This window comes from Vicugna pacos, chromosome 8 (assembly GCF_048564905.1).
Source record: "Vicugna pacos chromosome 8, VicPac4, whole genome shotgun sequence".
Taxonomy (NCBI): Eukaryota; Metazoa; Chordata; class Mammalia; order Artiodactyla; family Camelidae; genus Vicugna; species Vicugna pacos.
In genome coordinates, this window is record NC_132994.1 from 48,857,600 (window position 1) to 48,874,533 (window position 16,934).

At 34.4% G+C, this 16,934-nt stretch overlaps 1 protein-coding gene across 1 annotated transcript in view; it reads left to right on the forward strand.

The window, feature by feature from the left end:
- Positions 1-16,934, forward strand: part of LAMA2 (laminin subunit alpha 2) — a 518,385-nt gene that overhangs the window by 105,642 nt on the left and 395,809 nt on the right. The window contains exons 2-3 of the mRNA XM_072965855.1: positions 10,159-10,329; positions 16,204-16,316. Coding sequence (XP_072821956.1) covers positions 10,159-10,329; positions 16,204-16,316 — 284 coding nt within the window. The remainder of the gene's footprint in view (positions 1-10,158; positions 10,330-16,203; positions 16,317-16,934) is intronic.

Below are 16,934 nucleotides of genomic sequence, written 5' to 3' on the forward strand. Positions count from 1 at the left end.
GGCAACATTTTGTTTTGTCCCATTTTTGTTTTGTACCAATGTGTTCCTACACACCCAGATAGCTCAGAATTTCAGACAAGTATCTTCTTTTCTTCCCAGACACGTCTTAGAACATTTTAAATTGGCAGATTCTCTTTTGTCTTTCAAATGCTGAATTACTTGCAAACAGCTCTGTTTGCCTGCATGAAAATTTTTAAAAATGCTCCACAGACTTAGAGACTGAAGTGGAAAGTTAGAAACATTCAAACAGACAGTTATCTCTTATTCTTTTGAGAGGAAAGAGGTGCTTGGCACATACAAGCAAGAGAAATACTGTATACCAAGAGTGGGTTGACAGAAGGAGAGACAGAGAGGGAGAAGTGTGTACTGTATTGGTGTAAAAAAATGTGATGATTTTTAAAAGTTATTTAAAAATGGAATATATCGAAGAGAATTCATTAATTGGATGACTTGCCCATAGCAAGTCTCCAAATGCCATCTGTTATCAATTATATTAACGATGGTCTACGCAAGCTGAACTATAGTGTTAACAAGAAATATTATTTGAGAAATTAAAATACATATACTGTGTATACTGATATGCAAACATGTTTATAAATATTTCTGAATGTTAATTAAAATATTATAATATGCTAGGCACAGGCAATGAAGACAGCTACTCCACAATATTCATCTAGTTTAGTATTTAAAATGATGGAAATAAGAAAATATATTTAAGAATTCTTTTTGTCAGACTACGTTAAGATTTTCTTTAAAGACACGAGTTAAATCATTGTCATTTTAAAATGGTAGTTTACCAAACTTCATATAGTTAAAGGTAATCAAAGTAAAGAACACAATGGAAACAAACAAACAAACAAACAAAAATAACCTAGAAGGAAACTTTCACCATGAAACAGAATTTTTAAAGTGACCTTGTGGCCACTTCTGAACATGCTCTTTTAATAAGTCTTGTGTCTTTGTGTAAACAATTATGATTGTTATCACTGCTATTGTTCCTTCACACTTTATCCTAAAGGTGTTTAAATGAAGCAACTGTTCATATATTTAACTGTTTTGTCAGCTTTAGTAAAGTTATTCTCTGTTGATCTTCCTATCTTCATTGTGTGTGTCTGTGTGTGTGTTGGTGTACGGGGATGGGTAAACATAATATGTGACCCTTCTGTCCCTCTGGCTTCTTGATCACAAGCAACAGAAATCACCAAAACTGTTCAACTTAAACAGAAATGTATTTGAAATATATCACAGAACCTGTACAATTGCTGGAAATACTTGAAAACTAGGCTTAAGACAGGCATCAAGGCAATTCCTAGGTTTCATTGTCTAAAAAGGCTAGTCAGGGTCCCTTTGCAGACATTGCTGTTACCACTTCTCCCACTTACACCGGTACTGTTATCTCTGTCGCTATCATGATCTTATTTTCCTTATCTCCTCAGTTCTGTAATTGCTCCAGATTCAGAGCCCTAGGCCAAAGTCATGTGCACAGATTTCCCAAACTGCTAGAGAGGGAAGAAGAAAGATCTCCTCAACTTCCATTTCCTCAGTAGGAGGTAGGGTACTGCAAACCCTCTGTACTAAAACTGCCAATTACCCACGAACAGAAATGGAGGCTGAGTGTTGGACAGCCAAGCCATGATAAAAGATCTACTACATTTTTTCAAATAGCTTGGCTTTCTTTGAATTATTTCACTGAGCTAAGGTGCCAAAACAGTTCTATTTCCTCTAAATCAAGGGTCTGATTATTTTAGTGGCTTTTGTTTGCTGGATTTCTCCCCGGAAAGATTATACAAGTGCATGCGTTTATTCTCGTTCAATAAATTTAAATTTGAGTGCTGTTATATTCTAGCTAGTGTTATCCCTGTCCCCAGTAATGTTATAGACTAGAGATCCAGTGTAAAAGATAACTAATGTTTCAGTGTGATAAGGGTTATAATAAGATATCAGCTAAGTACTAGGTAGACACCAAGAAGGAAATAACAAATTCTGTGTTGCAAAGTCAGGAAACACTCACAGAGACGTGGGTATTCACAGAGAGCTGGGTAGTGAGAGATGAGTGGATGATCATCTAAGCAAAAAAGGAAAACGTTCTATGTGGAATGGACCAAAATAATGTCATGACAAAGAATTTTCAAAGCACCTGATACATTTATAAACAATAAGTTGTCAGTACACTGGACATGTAGGAAGGCATGAAAGAAGAGGGAAGCAGTTGAGTTTAGAGAAGTAGTTAGGGGCCTGATTATAAACACTCAGACTACCAAAGAATTTGGATGCTATGTTATAGGCAGCAGGCAACTCACAGGGTTTTTAAACAAGAAGGCAATATGGAAAGACAATTTTTAGGAAAATAATTTCCCCACCAGTTTGGAAGATGAATGGAAGTGGAATCATGAAGGAAGACTAGTTAGGGTACTGTTGCAGTAGACTTAAGTTCCCAGAGGATATCCTTATCTGAAAGTATAGATAGAGAGAGAGACAGATAACACTAAGCTGGAGACAAAAAATTAATAGGAAGCAGAAATCTTAGAATGGTAAGAAGACATATTTGTTCTCAGAGTACCTTTTAACATTTTCTGGTTTCTGTGGAATAACATTTTATCAGTGCTAGTTTATGTTTGCCTATTTCGTGAGAATGGCAGAGATTTGGGGGATAAAAATAACTGTGAATCAGTTACCAGTTAGTTATTTTTGTAGATGGTCTCATGAAGTCAGCCAGTAATGCAGGTGAGCCCTTGGAAGGATTGGATGATTTGGACTTATTAAGAAGTTATAAGTGACAACTAGAGGAACTGATTTGTAAGTAGCATTTAGAAACCAGAAAGGGGCTATTTTTCCTCTCCCAGTGACTAGCGATCCACTGGGGAGATTTATGGAAGTGTCATTTTCAGAGGAAATCAAGACTTCAATTACAATAAGAAGACTGAAGGAGTGCTTTCTTAAAATGGAAACATTTGTAAATAAAGGATAGGATTTGTAAAACTATGGTGGAAGTTGGCCTGTGAGTGTGCCTATGGGAGGGAAAAGGAGAACTGTATGACACAAAACAACAGGAATGAGTAGGAGCTGAAAAGGGTTTTAATTTAGAGTAGGAAGAGGAGTGAGGCAGGGTAGATCTTTAATAATGAAATTCATTCAAATTTATTTGGGACTGCAATAATTGTGTTTGAAAACCAGCTGTGCCATTTAGGTTCTGGAAATTATTTTCCTCATTTGTAAAATTCAAATTTGAACTAGACTTCTCTGATTTGAATTATTTTTGCTACTCGGTAACAACCTTCCAGTTCATCACCTAGAGAAAAATTGCATAAGTCCTAAGGAATGAGTATGAATTGTACACAGAACAGATGACTTATTGATACATTAAATGCATTTCTCTCTGACTCACTTCAAAAGGCATCACTTATGTATTAAATATGAAGCTAAGTCAAAGTTCTCCATTTTTAAGAAGTAAGTGCTGGAAGAACTGTACAAGGAGAACAGTTACCTGCTGATTGCTGGCCTGCAGGTGTCTTGGAGAAACGTTCAGCTCTTTTGCTAATCCAGTCCTTTATTTTGCTCGGTTCCTCTGATTCTGAACAGGATTGAAAAGATAGTTTCCCTTCATAGTATCCAATCAGCTTTTCCACATTTGATTTAAGTAATGTCAATTTAAAATTTTGTTGTTACTGATGGTTGATAATTTATAAAAGCCAAAGAATGAAGTAAATTGTGTGTGTATATATATATATATACACACACACACACACACACATACATATATGTATATGTGAGTATATATACACATATGTATATATGGTTGTATACACTGGTACATACTTACACACATACATATCTAATGTCTCTATAGATAATTTGTCAAATTTTAAGAAAACATTTTCCCATACAGAAAGTTGTAAGAATCATACAATGAACACCCATATACTCAGCATCTACATTCTCAAATGTCTCCCTCTGTATTTGCTTTATCATACATCTATCTGTCCATCAGCATCCATCTTGTATTTTGATCCATTGCAGACCTCATGCATAAAGATTTCATCATGAATATCATTAGCTAGAGTTCAGTATTGGTTTACTTTCTTTTTTAAGGTAAAATTTACATACCGTGAAGTATACAAGTCCTTACTGGGTGTAACATTCATTCATTGATTGAAACATTTAGTGAGTTTTAACATATGTATACACCTGTGCAATACAAACTTCTATTAGGAATATTGCCATCACCCCAGAGATTTCCTTTATGCCTCTTCCCCTGAAGTCAACTATTTTTTTCTGTTTTATTTTTACAATAAAATAAAGTGGTTGTACTAATTTACACTCACAGCAGCAATGGAGCAGAGTACCAGTTGCTCCCCAAAACTTTTAAACATTTGGTATTGTTCATCTTTTTAATATTGTGCCACTGCATGTAAAACATAAAAAACCTTATAAATATATGGGTTCATTTACCGTGATCCCTCCACCCACCATTCCTTTGCTCTAATTGTCATATGTTTTGCGTCAACATACATTGTACCTCCCCAGGCAACATTATAATTTTTCTTTAAACATTATTATATATTTAAAGAGCTTGGGAGAAAAAAACTATCAATTTATATTCAGGTTTACTTACACTTGATTTTGTCATCTCCAACTTTTTTTAATCTCATGTAGTAATTTTTTAGAATTCTAAATACTGCATTTTTCAGTTCTAGAATTTATATTTGGTATTATTTTGTAGTTTCTAATCCTCTGTTGAGATTTCCTATTTTTTTAATTATAAGTATTTGTGTGTGTGTGTGTCTTTGATCATAGTTATGAAAGCTATTTAAAAATATTTGTGTACTGATTCCAACATCTAGTTGATATCAGTGTTGGACTCCATTCACTGCTTATCTCTAAGCAGGGGTAGCATTTTATGTTTCCTTGTATGTCTAATACTTTTTAAAAAAAACTGTGTTCTGGATTTTGTGAATGATACATTGTAGATACTCAAGATTCTGTTATGTTCTTCCAAAGAATCGTTATCCATCTTTTAATTTTGTGTTATATCAGTTGGTTAGCTTATCTGGAGTCAAGACTCTAGAGTCTTGTTTTTTCCTGTGGAATGCAGCAACTTTTATCACTATTTTGTTCTTAGTCCCAACTGGGGTACTTGGAATCTGCCTAAGGAATATGTATGTCTGATATCAGTGAGAAATTTGGGAAGAGTTTTATACACATATTTTGAGGCTCCCTTTCTGTTGCTTTCTTTTTTTATAGTATTTCTTCCTCACTTTACAGCATCTGTGATTATTCTTAGTTCTGTTTTCTGCTTTTTCAAGACAGAAATGAAAAAAAAAAAAAGAAAAGAAAAGACAGTGAAATTGTGGGTTTCTACTTGAGTTTTTGTCACCTTGCATGGTGCAGTCTGAGGCACACCAATATCTCAATCCTAAGCATATGCATTCCTCCTGGTTTACCCCTTTTGAGTTGTTCTTCAGTGTCTTCAAGTATTTGTGATTTTTAAAAATGTATTTTGTTAATATATTATGGCTGTTATCCATGAGTGGTTTGATTTAATAGGAGGTACTCCACAATTACTAAGTAGTATCTTCACATGCAGGTTTTAAAGATGCTTCTGCCATTTGAAACCAAAATATGGAATTTTAAGGCAGATCATCAAAATCCTGCAAACTTGTATGAACATAGCACAGTATTTGAGCAAGCAAATGTTGTCTAAAAACATCTGAATGATAACAGTGAAAATTTTGTGAATTTCTAAATATTTACTATATGGTAGCAGAATTTCTATTTTTCACATGACACAGACTTAGCCTTTTTCTAGAATACTTACTAAATGTATATATTATAGAACAGAATATATTATTCTTTAAATAGCATACATATTCTAATCTTTAATAAAATATATAATATAAGGAGAATAAATATTATTTGTTTTTCTTTATACTTTCTTCTTTAAACCACAAATCCAATTAAATTTACTTAGTCTTTTTTTTAAGGAAACAATGTCTGTCATAATTGTATGGGTAATGATGACTGGCTTTTATGTCATTAACATTACATGACCTCAAATTGAATTAAGAGGCTATAAGTCAGTAATCTGTAAAAGCTCATCATTTATTTGTAGTTCATTTACACTTCCAATGTTTGTATAATCTTAACCAAGTAACTCATATTGAACATAGCAATAAATATTTCTTTGCTGCTTTTGAATAGGAATAAATAGGTGCAGTCTAATAGATTTAACCTATAATGAAAATGGGCTGCAATCTATAATACAGCCTGCTGCAGATTCAATAAAAAGCTTCAAGTTGATCGTTAGCAACTAATTGGGGATCTTCCCTGACCAATACACTTTACTGATTATTTGAAATAAACAACAAAATAGCTAATAAAATTTCAAAAGGCAGCTGTTCCCTGACCACAAAGCAAGACTATTAAATTATGAAAGGTTAATTTTGAGCACATGATCGATAAGCGTAACAGAAATAAATCAATGGAAAGAAGTGAAAGAGAGTAAATGTAAATTTTATTGACATCTTTAGTTGATGATTGGAAAACTCTGTGAAACAATAGAAGGGTGGTGACTGGGTAAATTATTTCTTTTATTAAATGTGTAAATTGATAAACTCTGCTGAAGACCAGGTTTTGGCTTTCCTTCAGGCTCTGATGATCATTAGCCTTCTGAGTTAAAAAGCTGAGTTAAAATCTTAGTTATTGATCTTACTCATTCATAACTTTGTGCATATTATTTGTGTTCTCTGAGTTGAATTTTCTTCATTTGTAAAATGGGATTATTAAAACCTACACAATGGGGTTACTGAGGGATTAAATCATATTATTTAATGAATATGAAATATTCAGAATCAATGTCACTTCCATATCTGTAATCCTTTTATTTATAGCCATGCGATTTTGTTCACATTATATTCATTTAATCCGGTGGGTAATCCAATTCTATATTTTGGGACATAAGATATACAGGAAAATAATTTTCACCAGCCATCCTCCCCTGTTGGCTCCCTCCTGTGATTCCTCAGATCTGAGAAAGTCCAGGCCTACCCAACTTCAGGTAGATTCCTTAGGGCTGCTCCAGAGGGGGCACAGGGAGTCTTACCCATTGTTATGAAAAAGAACCCGAGGTCAGGTCAAGGTCGAGGCTAGTCAGAGGTGAAGGAGACAAAGATCTCAGAGACAAACTGACCATGTCTTAAGGCAGTTTAGAAACAGTGGCTCCTACGTGAGGTGGCTTTTGTGTAAGGAAAGGAAATTTGTTTGAAGGGCTAGAAGGGGCTTCATCCTGCAGGCCAGAAAGATGTTTTTCCCTCTTAAGAACAGGATTTCCAGCATAACCTTCCTTTTTACTATTTATCATTTTACACTATAAATTGTAATTTTAAAGACCTGGGGAAAATCCCACTGAAACAAACTACTAACAGTGACAAATAGGCAATAGTTTGTGTTGATATATATATGTGAACCATTATGTATACTCTTAAGTGTAATCTATACATAACTATGTTATATCTAGATCCAGATCCATATCTATATCTATATCTACTTCTAAATCTATACACAATCACATGATCTAACAGATTAGAACAGTTACAAATGCAGTGCCCTGTCAGTTGCTCAACATCCATGTAAGCTTTCAGTATAAAGTTCATACTCATGTACTATTCCTCTGCCTGGTATGTTTGCTTTTTCTTTCTTCCTTTTTTATGCCAAATACATTTCTATTACTCCTCCAAAATTCAGCTCATAACCACTCCCCACAATAAACCCATATAATAGTATTTTAATTGCCCAATTTTTTATGGTATCTGATATAGTATGTGCTCAACGTGTATTTGATGAAGTAATAATTGTACAGCTAAATGCAAAGGAATGATTAATGACAGAGGAGAGAGATATACAGATAAATCTTATTTACTTAATCATACATCATTTACCAACCTAAAGAATAAAATGTCTAGAGATAGGGAATAATGATCTGGGGTTGGTCAAATTATTTTTAAATTTGTAACATGACAAATTTCACAAAACTGAAATATTTTTCAATAAGCCTTGTATACACAGGTAAAATTAAAAAAAAAATCAACCTTTGTAAAGTACTTAATCTTTCGTAAAACACTTCACATTTTCTCCCGAAATAAATAACAATAGTTTTATGAGTGGTAAAGTTTTTTGACCAGTAATCGTATTAGCTGACTCATATCACCTTGACAGAATGTCTCATTGAGTTGGAGTCAGAGCATAGAGATAAGGAGAGAGAGAAATTTAAGAGAAAGAATGAATGAGATAGTAACTGCAGTTAAGTAAAAAGGTTAAGTTCTGAACTTCTAGAAAAGAAGAAAAATTGGAAACCTCAAATAACTATTAGCTAGAGAAGAGGGCTAATGTGGTGGTGGGGGTGCTGGATTGGAACAGCAGGATCAGAGGAATTTTAGAGACTGGTGAGTGTAGGGAGGGAGGGAAAAGATAGACGATTGTTTAGAGGAAGCTTTTTGGGAGACCCTGAGAGTGACTGAGGGAAGAGCTTCCTCGTCTTACATATTCACTTATCTCTTTAAATTTTTGAGAGTGATTACAATAGAGATTCAAATTACTTAAAATTATTTTTTATTTGTTGTACTATTGCTTCTATTAAAGAAATGCAATTCTAAGGTTAACCAGGACCACAAATTAGCACTAGATTTCTGGGAGCTTCATGTAACATTTGTAGAGACCATACATAGACTTTGGGGCCAGATTGCTTGCACTCAAATCACAGCTCTGCTACTTGATAGCTACAGTTTTTGGCAAGTTGTTGAACATCTTAATAAAATAGAGGTAATAATAGTATGTAGCTTGCATGGGTGTCATGCATAGTGAATTAGCCCACAGAGATAGTGTTTGAACAGACTCTGACAGAATAGTGCCTGACACATTATAAGTATTCAGTTATGCTGGATGTTATTATTGTTGTTGTTGTTGTTATTATTATTATTATTATTATTATTATTATTCAGATGATACAGAGGAATGTTTACAAAGCCAATATTTATAATTCATTAATTTTACAAATATATTGACTGCTTACTGTGTACCCAGCATGTGCTAGGTTTTGACAATAAAGCATAAAGCACTTATAAACTCAAAACTCTAGAGACTGTCAGTAAATATTAGGACATGAGATTTAGTCAATAAAGGACTTTCTGTCAGAGATTGAATTGATATAGACCTACTTGTCATGTGTATGGAGCAGAGACCACCTAGATGGTTAGCATGTTCTTTACATAAATTGAGTTGAATTATCTATAATCTCAGATGTACTTTCTCCAAATGAGTTTTTCAGTTAAAGAGTGACTTCTGATAAGTGACTTTACTTTATTGTCATTGAAAAGAGGTCTATAAAGTGCAAAAACTAGACATATATCAAGCAGCATTGAGAGTAAGTTATAGAAGGTAAAAAGATTGAGGTTTCTTTTTTTTATGGAATCAAAGGTCTCCCCGGCTCTACTGTGAAATGTGCCTATGAGATTGCTTCTAAGCAAACAGAACACTTCTATTTTATCTTAGAAGTAATTTGTGGTATGTGATCATGGACTACTGTGATGACTTGTTTCTGGTGAGATATCACTGTATAGTATGTCTATGTAGCACAGAAGGCAGTCAAGAATGGTTTTCCTGGTTTTCCAAATTTTTTCGTCATTTCCTATCTTCTCCAGTCTGGATATAAGTGACAATAACCATTTATGCTAAATGATATTGGAGCATAAAAATGACCATGAAAAACAGGTACATAGTTGTTCAAAATCTTTACATGTGATTGCCATTTACTACTAAATATAAAATAGCTGAAATGCAGGATGAAAGTTTCAGTAAGACTTGTGCCAATAATATGAACAAAAGATTTTTTTAAAGAGTGTGTTATAGGCAAGACTTACTAATTAAGTATTAGAGGTTAAAAATTAAGAAGATAGCTTTGGAGTCCATATGTAAGACCCAGAAAAAAAAATGTTCATTTGGTAAAACATGCTATTTATGTAATGTACTTAATTAAGCTAGGTATTTAATCATCACTGATATTTCATTTTTTGTTTAATTTAATGATCTGAAAAACATCCTATCTTAATTTCTTTTTAAAATGCAGCAAAATCATCCCACACACCTACATTTGTCCATCTTTTTCAGGTTTATTCCCTGCTGTCCTGAACCTCGCTTCCAATGCTCTCATCACTACAAATGCAACATGTGGAGAAAAAGGACCTGAAATGTATTGCAAATTGGTAGAGCATGTCCCTGGGCAGCCCGTGAGGAACCCACAGTGTCGAATCTGCAATCAAAACAGCAGCAGTCCATACCGTATGTATTTTAGGATGAATTTGTATGGCACTGGGTAGGGTCTATAATTGAGAGATGTTGAGGCCAAACTGCATTAAAGTCAAACAGTTTGTAATCCCAAAAATTTCTAGAACTTTTCTTCCACTGTGAGCTTTACATCCCCTCTCCATCACTTGACAAACATTATTGGAATTCCTTATGTGTAGCAGGTATGGTGCTCGAGGAGGTTTTCTAGCTGAAGAACTGTGGCAGTCCTTAAGTTTACTACTTGCAGAAGAGTCTCTGAGGATGTGGTTATTAATGCAGAATTTAGTCATTCATTGGCCACTTATGTGCCAGGTACTGTGCTGGAAATTCAACAGGAATAAGAGGTCCCTGGATTCAAGTTGAAGAAATGGCAAAATGCAGACTATTTCTGCATAGTGTGGTGAGTACTAAGGAGAGAAGGAGCATAGGGGCTTCAGGGAGAAAGGGGAGGGTCATACATTCAGTCCTGGTATAGAATAGGCTTGCCAGAAGTAGTACCTAAAGATCTAATATGAGTTGAGCAGGTAAAGCAAAGGGAAGAGAAGAAGGAATGCCAGGAAAAGAGATCAGAATAAGACAGAATATATTACTTGCCCAGGGAACTAGAAGTAGTTAGGAATGGCTGATCTGAATGTGTCAGAGGGCAGGGGATAGGAATGAGTCTGGTGCAGAGGCAGGAACTAGACTATGGAGGTTCTTAAACAACACAAGGAGAGCTATCAAACAAAGCCCTCTTGGATGCCTTGAGGAACCACGCTGATAGCTCAGACTCTTTCATACATTTATTCAGCAAGCATTTCAATATCGGCTACTAGCAGTGCATTGTACTGGAGCAGAGGGTTAAATCACATATAGCCTTTGACTTAAAGGACTTAGAGGGGAAACAGGAGACAGAGAAAAGTAAATTGAGTACAAAAGGAACATCTACAGATTACTGGGAGAAAGTGACCCATGTTACGAGAAAATAAAGATTAATAAAATGAAAGGGGGAAAGCATTAAATTAAAAAACTACATAAGTCTTGAAAGTATGAAACAGCATGATATGTTCAGAGACTATAAGTAATTAGTTTTAATGAGTAAAGAATTTATATAGAGAAGGGGAGAATGGTGTGAGATAATCCTATAGATGGAGGTTGATTTACAGATATACATTGGGGAATTATCAAATATTGGGGAGATTAATGAAGCAAATACTTAATGTCAGTGTGGAGAATTATAATGGGGATAAAGCTTCATAGTTACATTATTTAAAATTTTGCTTAGTGTTTCTTCTCCTTTTATTTTAAATTGTAATACTTATAAAATGAAGAAAGCTTTCTCTCACAATTTGTGTATTTTATCTCAAAAGAAAGTTCGGAGGCACTTTACCTTCTTTCTTGGAGTTGATTAAAGGGAAGAATGCATACTTCCGTCACTATTATAAAATTTGGAGATGCTGAAAACATTAATATGTCTGGAGGATTAGGACTTTTGTGAATAAGATTACTGGTCTTGTATATCACAGAATGTTAAAAAAAAAGTTGAGAAACCAAAGATGGTAAGCATTGGAAACCTTCCTTGTTTTTTAAGTGTTTTCAAGTGTGGTTATTTTCTATGGTGTAGATTGTTATGGGTGTAGGAGCGGGGGATATTGGGACACATCCTATCTGTTTGCTGTTCTTTTATAGAATGGGAAGGATAAAAGACCTAGGTCAGAGCCCTGGGGAAAAATCAAAAGCAAGAAAATTGAGGTAGCAGCCAGAAAATAAATGAATTGTTAGATAATGAACTTTAGGTTTGTTAGGAAAGAAGATGAAGCCTGATGGAGAGAAATTACCATTGGTACAAGAATGAATGGCCTTGATGATTTCATAGAGAATGTGAGAAAGCCTGGAGGCATAGAATGAATGGAAGGAAATGATGGGGGTGGTTGGAAGTGTGTGGATGTGTATTTAGGAAGGGCTAGGCAGAGAGTGAGAGTTGGAGAGATAAAATACGTAAAAATTATATACGTGTGTGTGTATACATCTATACATGTATACGTATGTGTATAGATGCATAGTTATCTATATATGTATGCATATAAATATAAATATTTATAGTTCCTGTCTACAAGTACAATGTCAGAGTAGATAAGACTTGGATAGAGAGGGCAATTAAACAAATGTTCAAAGCAGTAAACTCAGGGCTATACCTTGCTGTATATGTTATCAATGATGTTAGAATTTCTAAGGAAAACATCAGTGGGAACTGAAGTAGGAAAAGAAAGTTCTAAGCTGGTGGTCAGACTCAGAAGGGCTCTAAAAACCTGAGTTACCTGAGATAAGAGGGAAAAGCATTCCAGCAAAAGAGAAAAAGAAGGAAACTTATACAATCACAGAGACAGGATGGAAGGAAGGTGGAAAAATTCGGGTAGAAGATAACTGAGTGGACACTTGTGGCTGGGAAAATGGATGAGATGTATTCACCAAATTAATCCATTTCATGTTGAAACAAAATTAATTAATTGTTTTAGTAAAGCAAGGCATGTATGAGGTATGTTTAGTATTTCTCATTTTGTTTACTTGTGGTATGTGTTTAAAACTTCTCACAGTCTAGATTTCCTTCGTGTGATTAATTTAATTTTAAATTACCAGTGTAATTACACTTCAAAATCCTGTTTTGGAAGCAGAAATTTAAAAGGAATAATACCCCACAAGAGTGAAAATTTAGCAATAATCCACATGAATATATTTTAGTAGAAGTTGGAGTAACAGATAATAAAATTCCACAAATTCAGTGAACAGGTAGAATAAACCTGGGAGGTCTGTATTTAATTACCATACAAAGGAAAGGAAACTTGAACTTCCTGACTATTAATAGATTGTGCTTTCCAATTAAAATAGCTATTTGAAAGGTTTACTTCATCAAGGATTCCCTCGCCAATTTTCAAATGCATTGGATTGACTTGAGTAACTATCCCTGTTGAGGATGTTATCAAATTCTATCTCTTTTTAAATAAGGGAAGTATGCCAACAATTAATCAGTATTTGCAAATTAATTATGATTAAAATTCCATAATGGGGATTATGGTTAATTGTTGATTCATCTCCCAGGCTTCCTTTTTGTGACTAATTCTCATATCAATTTGACCTGAGGTGGCAGATATCAAATTTCCAATTAGATAGCTCCTCTCACAATTACCTATGAGCCACAAGTATGATTTGGAAATGTGTGTGTTTTTCTATTATATATTAAACCCAGTCTGTAAAGAATATTCAGGAGGATGTTTAAGGACTGTTTGCTGTGATAATTTGTGTTTCTTCAGAAGCAATGCCAGTAATATTTCATTTATGGTTCTGATTCCTCATGTGCCAATTTTAGCACCCACTCGTACCACCAAGGGCATTTATTTGAAATTTAGTTATGCTTCTGGTATCTGTTGTGATTAGAAAGACCTAACACTTTCACTAGCTTCAGCAGAACAGGTTAACTAGTGCTAATTAGTCAATTTATTCAGCAATTTTATTTTTCATTAATGAGATAAGATGCCTTATGTCAGTGGACTGCTAATGGGATAAGACTTGGGACAAAGTCCATCCAGCTGTTTAGTTGAATTAAATAATTTACCAATAAAAAAAGATTATTTTTGTCCTGTCTTATATAGTCATATTATCATAAATAACTCAAAGATATAAGCCTTTACATTTTCAGTCAAACAAGTTATAGCAAGCTACATTAATAAAATTAATATGTAATAAAAATGCAGAGTTTGAAAATGGCAAATTTAATGAATATTCAGAAATTTTTGAAGATGATATTACTTAACTAGCAGACTCCTATTGCATTGAGGTCTTCTTTTTGCTTGGTTTTTATTTTCAAAATTTTTATTAAATCTAATTTGTCTCCATTAAAGACTCAGAACCCTGCACATTTTGAACTGATACATAATTGATTTTATGTACCTGCATAATAATAGTTATAATATTAATTGTTGTAATGTTCTTCTGGTAACCCTGGGAGTTGAGAGTTCCCATCCAAGATAATTTTACTAGTCCATGACAAAATGATAAAATGAGAACATTATAATTTTTTAATGAAAATATAATGAATACCTTTTAAAGAATTAGCCTGTATTTTGATACTGTGTTTTTTTTTAATTTTTGTGGTGTTTCAGTGTCCTCCATTTTATGAAACAATAGTGATGATGTATTAAATGGTAGCAAGAGTAGACTGGACTCTGCTGTTACTTGGAGAAATAAAGAGCTGGAGCTCTTATATCAATTCCACAGATCTCTCTCACACACATTTAAAAAACATTTTTACTTTTTTCTGAATGTTAGCATTCTGGGGACCTGTGCTGGGAGTGGATTTTGTTATCCTTACTTCGAGAATGACACAGAGTTTAAGTGAGTTGCCCACGGTCAGTTAAGTACTAAGTGGTGGATTCAGGTGGACTACTTAGCTCCTCATGCTCCAGCACTTCATCGTCCGGGTCTTATGCTCTTCCATCACCATTATCATTCAAACACCTGGCTAGATTTCTCCATTACTTAGGCAAATTGAGTCCATGATTATTCCTCATAGTGATATGTTTTGCTCATTATATGAAGTATTCCTTTAGTTTACAAAAAAAAAAAAAAAAGATTGTGCTCCCATCTAACAGGGTATTCTTAGTCCATTCATTTGAAACATCTTCCTCAAAGAATTAGTGTTATAACAGTTCTCAAGACTGACACCCCAAAGCATACTTAATCCATAATGAACAGAAGAGTAGCAGGGAAGCTGACCTCCATTCTTTACATTTCTGTTGACAAAAAGGCTGACTTTCAAAGGAGATGTTAGGAAGTTCAGTTCTCTTACTGCAGTCCTGGGAATAGGAACGTCTCCAATAATCTCTACTCCTGCCATCCTCATCCATGCATGAGTTGGGAGAACCAGAACTTGGAAATAGAAAAAAAGATGTCAGGCAAGAACCAATGATTGTGAATGAGAGTTTTGGCATTCCAGAGGTAATGGTCGCTGCTGTGAGATGCATGGAGGAGATGAGGAATCTGTGAGTGTGGGAGATCATAAGAAGGAAGGAACTGTAAGACAGGACTGTAAGAGGAGATAGCAACGATTGTCCACATCTCTTATTTCTTTCTCTAGTCTCCCCTTGAGTTCTCACAGTAGGTCCTGTTCTCATCTGTCTGGAGTAGAGGCCAGGGAAGGTCCATGTTGTGTGGTTGGGATGGAATTTCACGTGCCATCCTCTCCTTGTTTGCCATTATTGTCCAGGCCCCTCCACTGAGCTCATGATTATGGGGATGGGCAAACACTGGATGGGAGATTTGGAGTATCTTTCATTACATTTTTAAATAGTGGCTTAAATAGAAGTTGGCAAGTTAAGGACTATCTGCAAAAAGCCTACTAGGATGAATTTGACAGCATTTTATATTGAAACCAGATATGTATTGAGTCGCCCAAGTCTTGAATGTGTCAGAAGGGTAAATCTTCAAGTACCTTTCAGCCACAATTCAGGCGTTTATACCAGAACTGCCTCAAACAGTAGGTTTTTGCTTCTTTGAATGACTGACACATCAATTAGATTTCAGTATTATTTCTTCATGCTTAATTTCTATAGTGATCTTTAAAGTTGCCCATTTTAGTTGATGGCCAGAGTGCTGAACAGCTTCTTCTCTTATATTCTGAAGTATTTAACCATTTCAAACTATCTTGTAAATGCTGTAAAAACAGTCTACATTAATCAAATTCTGTTAAAGATATGAATTGCTGCCTCTTATTTTAATGTTTGACGTTCACATCATGATGGCTTTAACTTAGTTTTGATTTTTATTTAAAAAAAAAGCTATGAATTCTTCATATGATTTTTTTTCTCCTTTTGCATGCTGCTGCTGATTCAATAGAGAGACACCCAATTACGAATGCTATTGATGGAAAGAACACTTGGTGGCAGAGTCCCAGTATTAAGAATGGAATCGAATACCATTATGTGACAATAACACTGGATTTACAGCAGGTAGAGTGCCTCTTTTTATTTTATTTTATTTTATTTTTTTCTTATTTCCCACTTTGAAATTTACCTTGGATTTGCTATTTGTGTAGTTAGTAATTCTTGGGTGAAAGCATACTCTTTCTTATCACCCTCCATTATTATCATGATACAGTGGTCAAAGGAGCCTATTCGCTTAGTATTTTTTAATTTCAAAATATTTGGCATTTATTTCTAAAGCACAACTAAATGAATTCACGTGAAGAGTTTGGAAGTGAATTAGGAGCTAACTCTGTTTTGACTAGTTAATGATGAACATATTGATCAATATTTTACATAAAGAAAAAAATAATAGTGCTCTTTTTAACTTCTAAAGTTATAATTGTGCTGCCGCTCTGCTCATGGTGTGTGTGTTAAAAGGTTCTTGGATAACAAGGCTCTTGTGTTAATTGCCTCTCATTACCAAGAATTGAGCAAGCTGTGACAGTTGATTCTTAAATTAAACTTGGACCACTAAATGAGGTAATAAGCCTTGCAGTTGTATAAAATTGATGTTGGAAGTTGTTAGAGTTTGTGTTTACATAGGCCTTAGGTGCCTTCTACACTTAATTTCTTTCTTTCTGTTCACAATACTCAGGTCAGGCT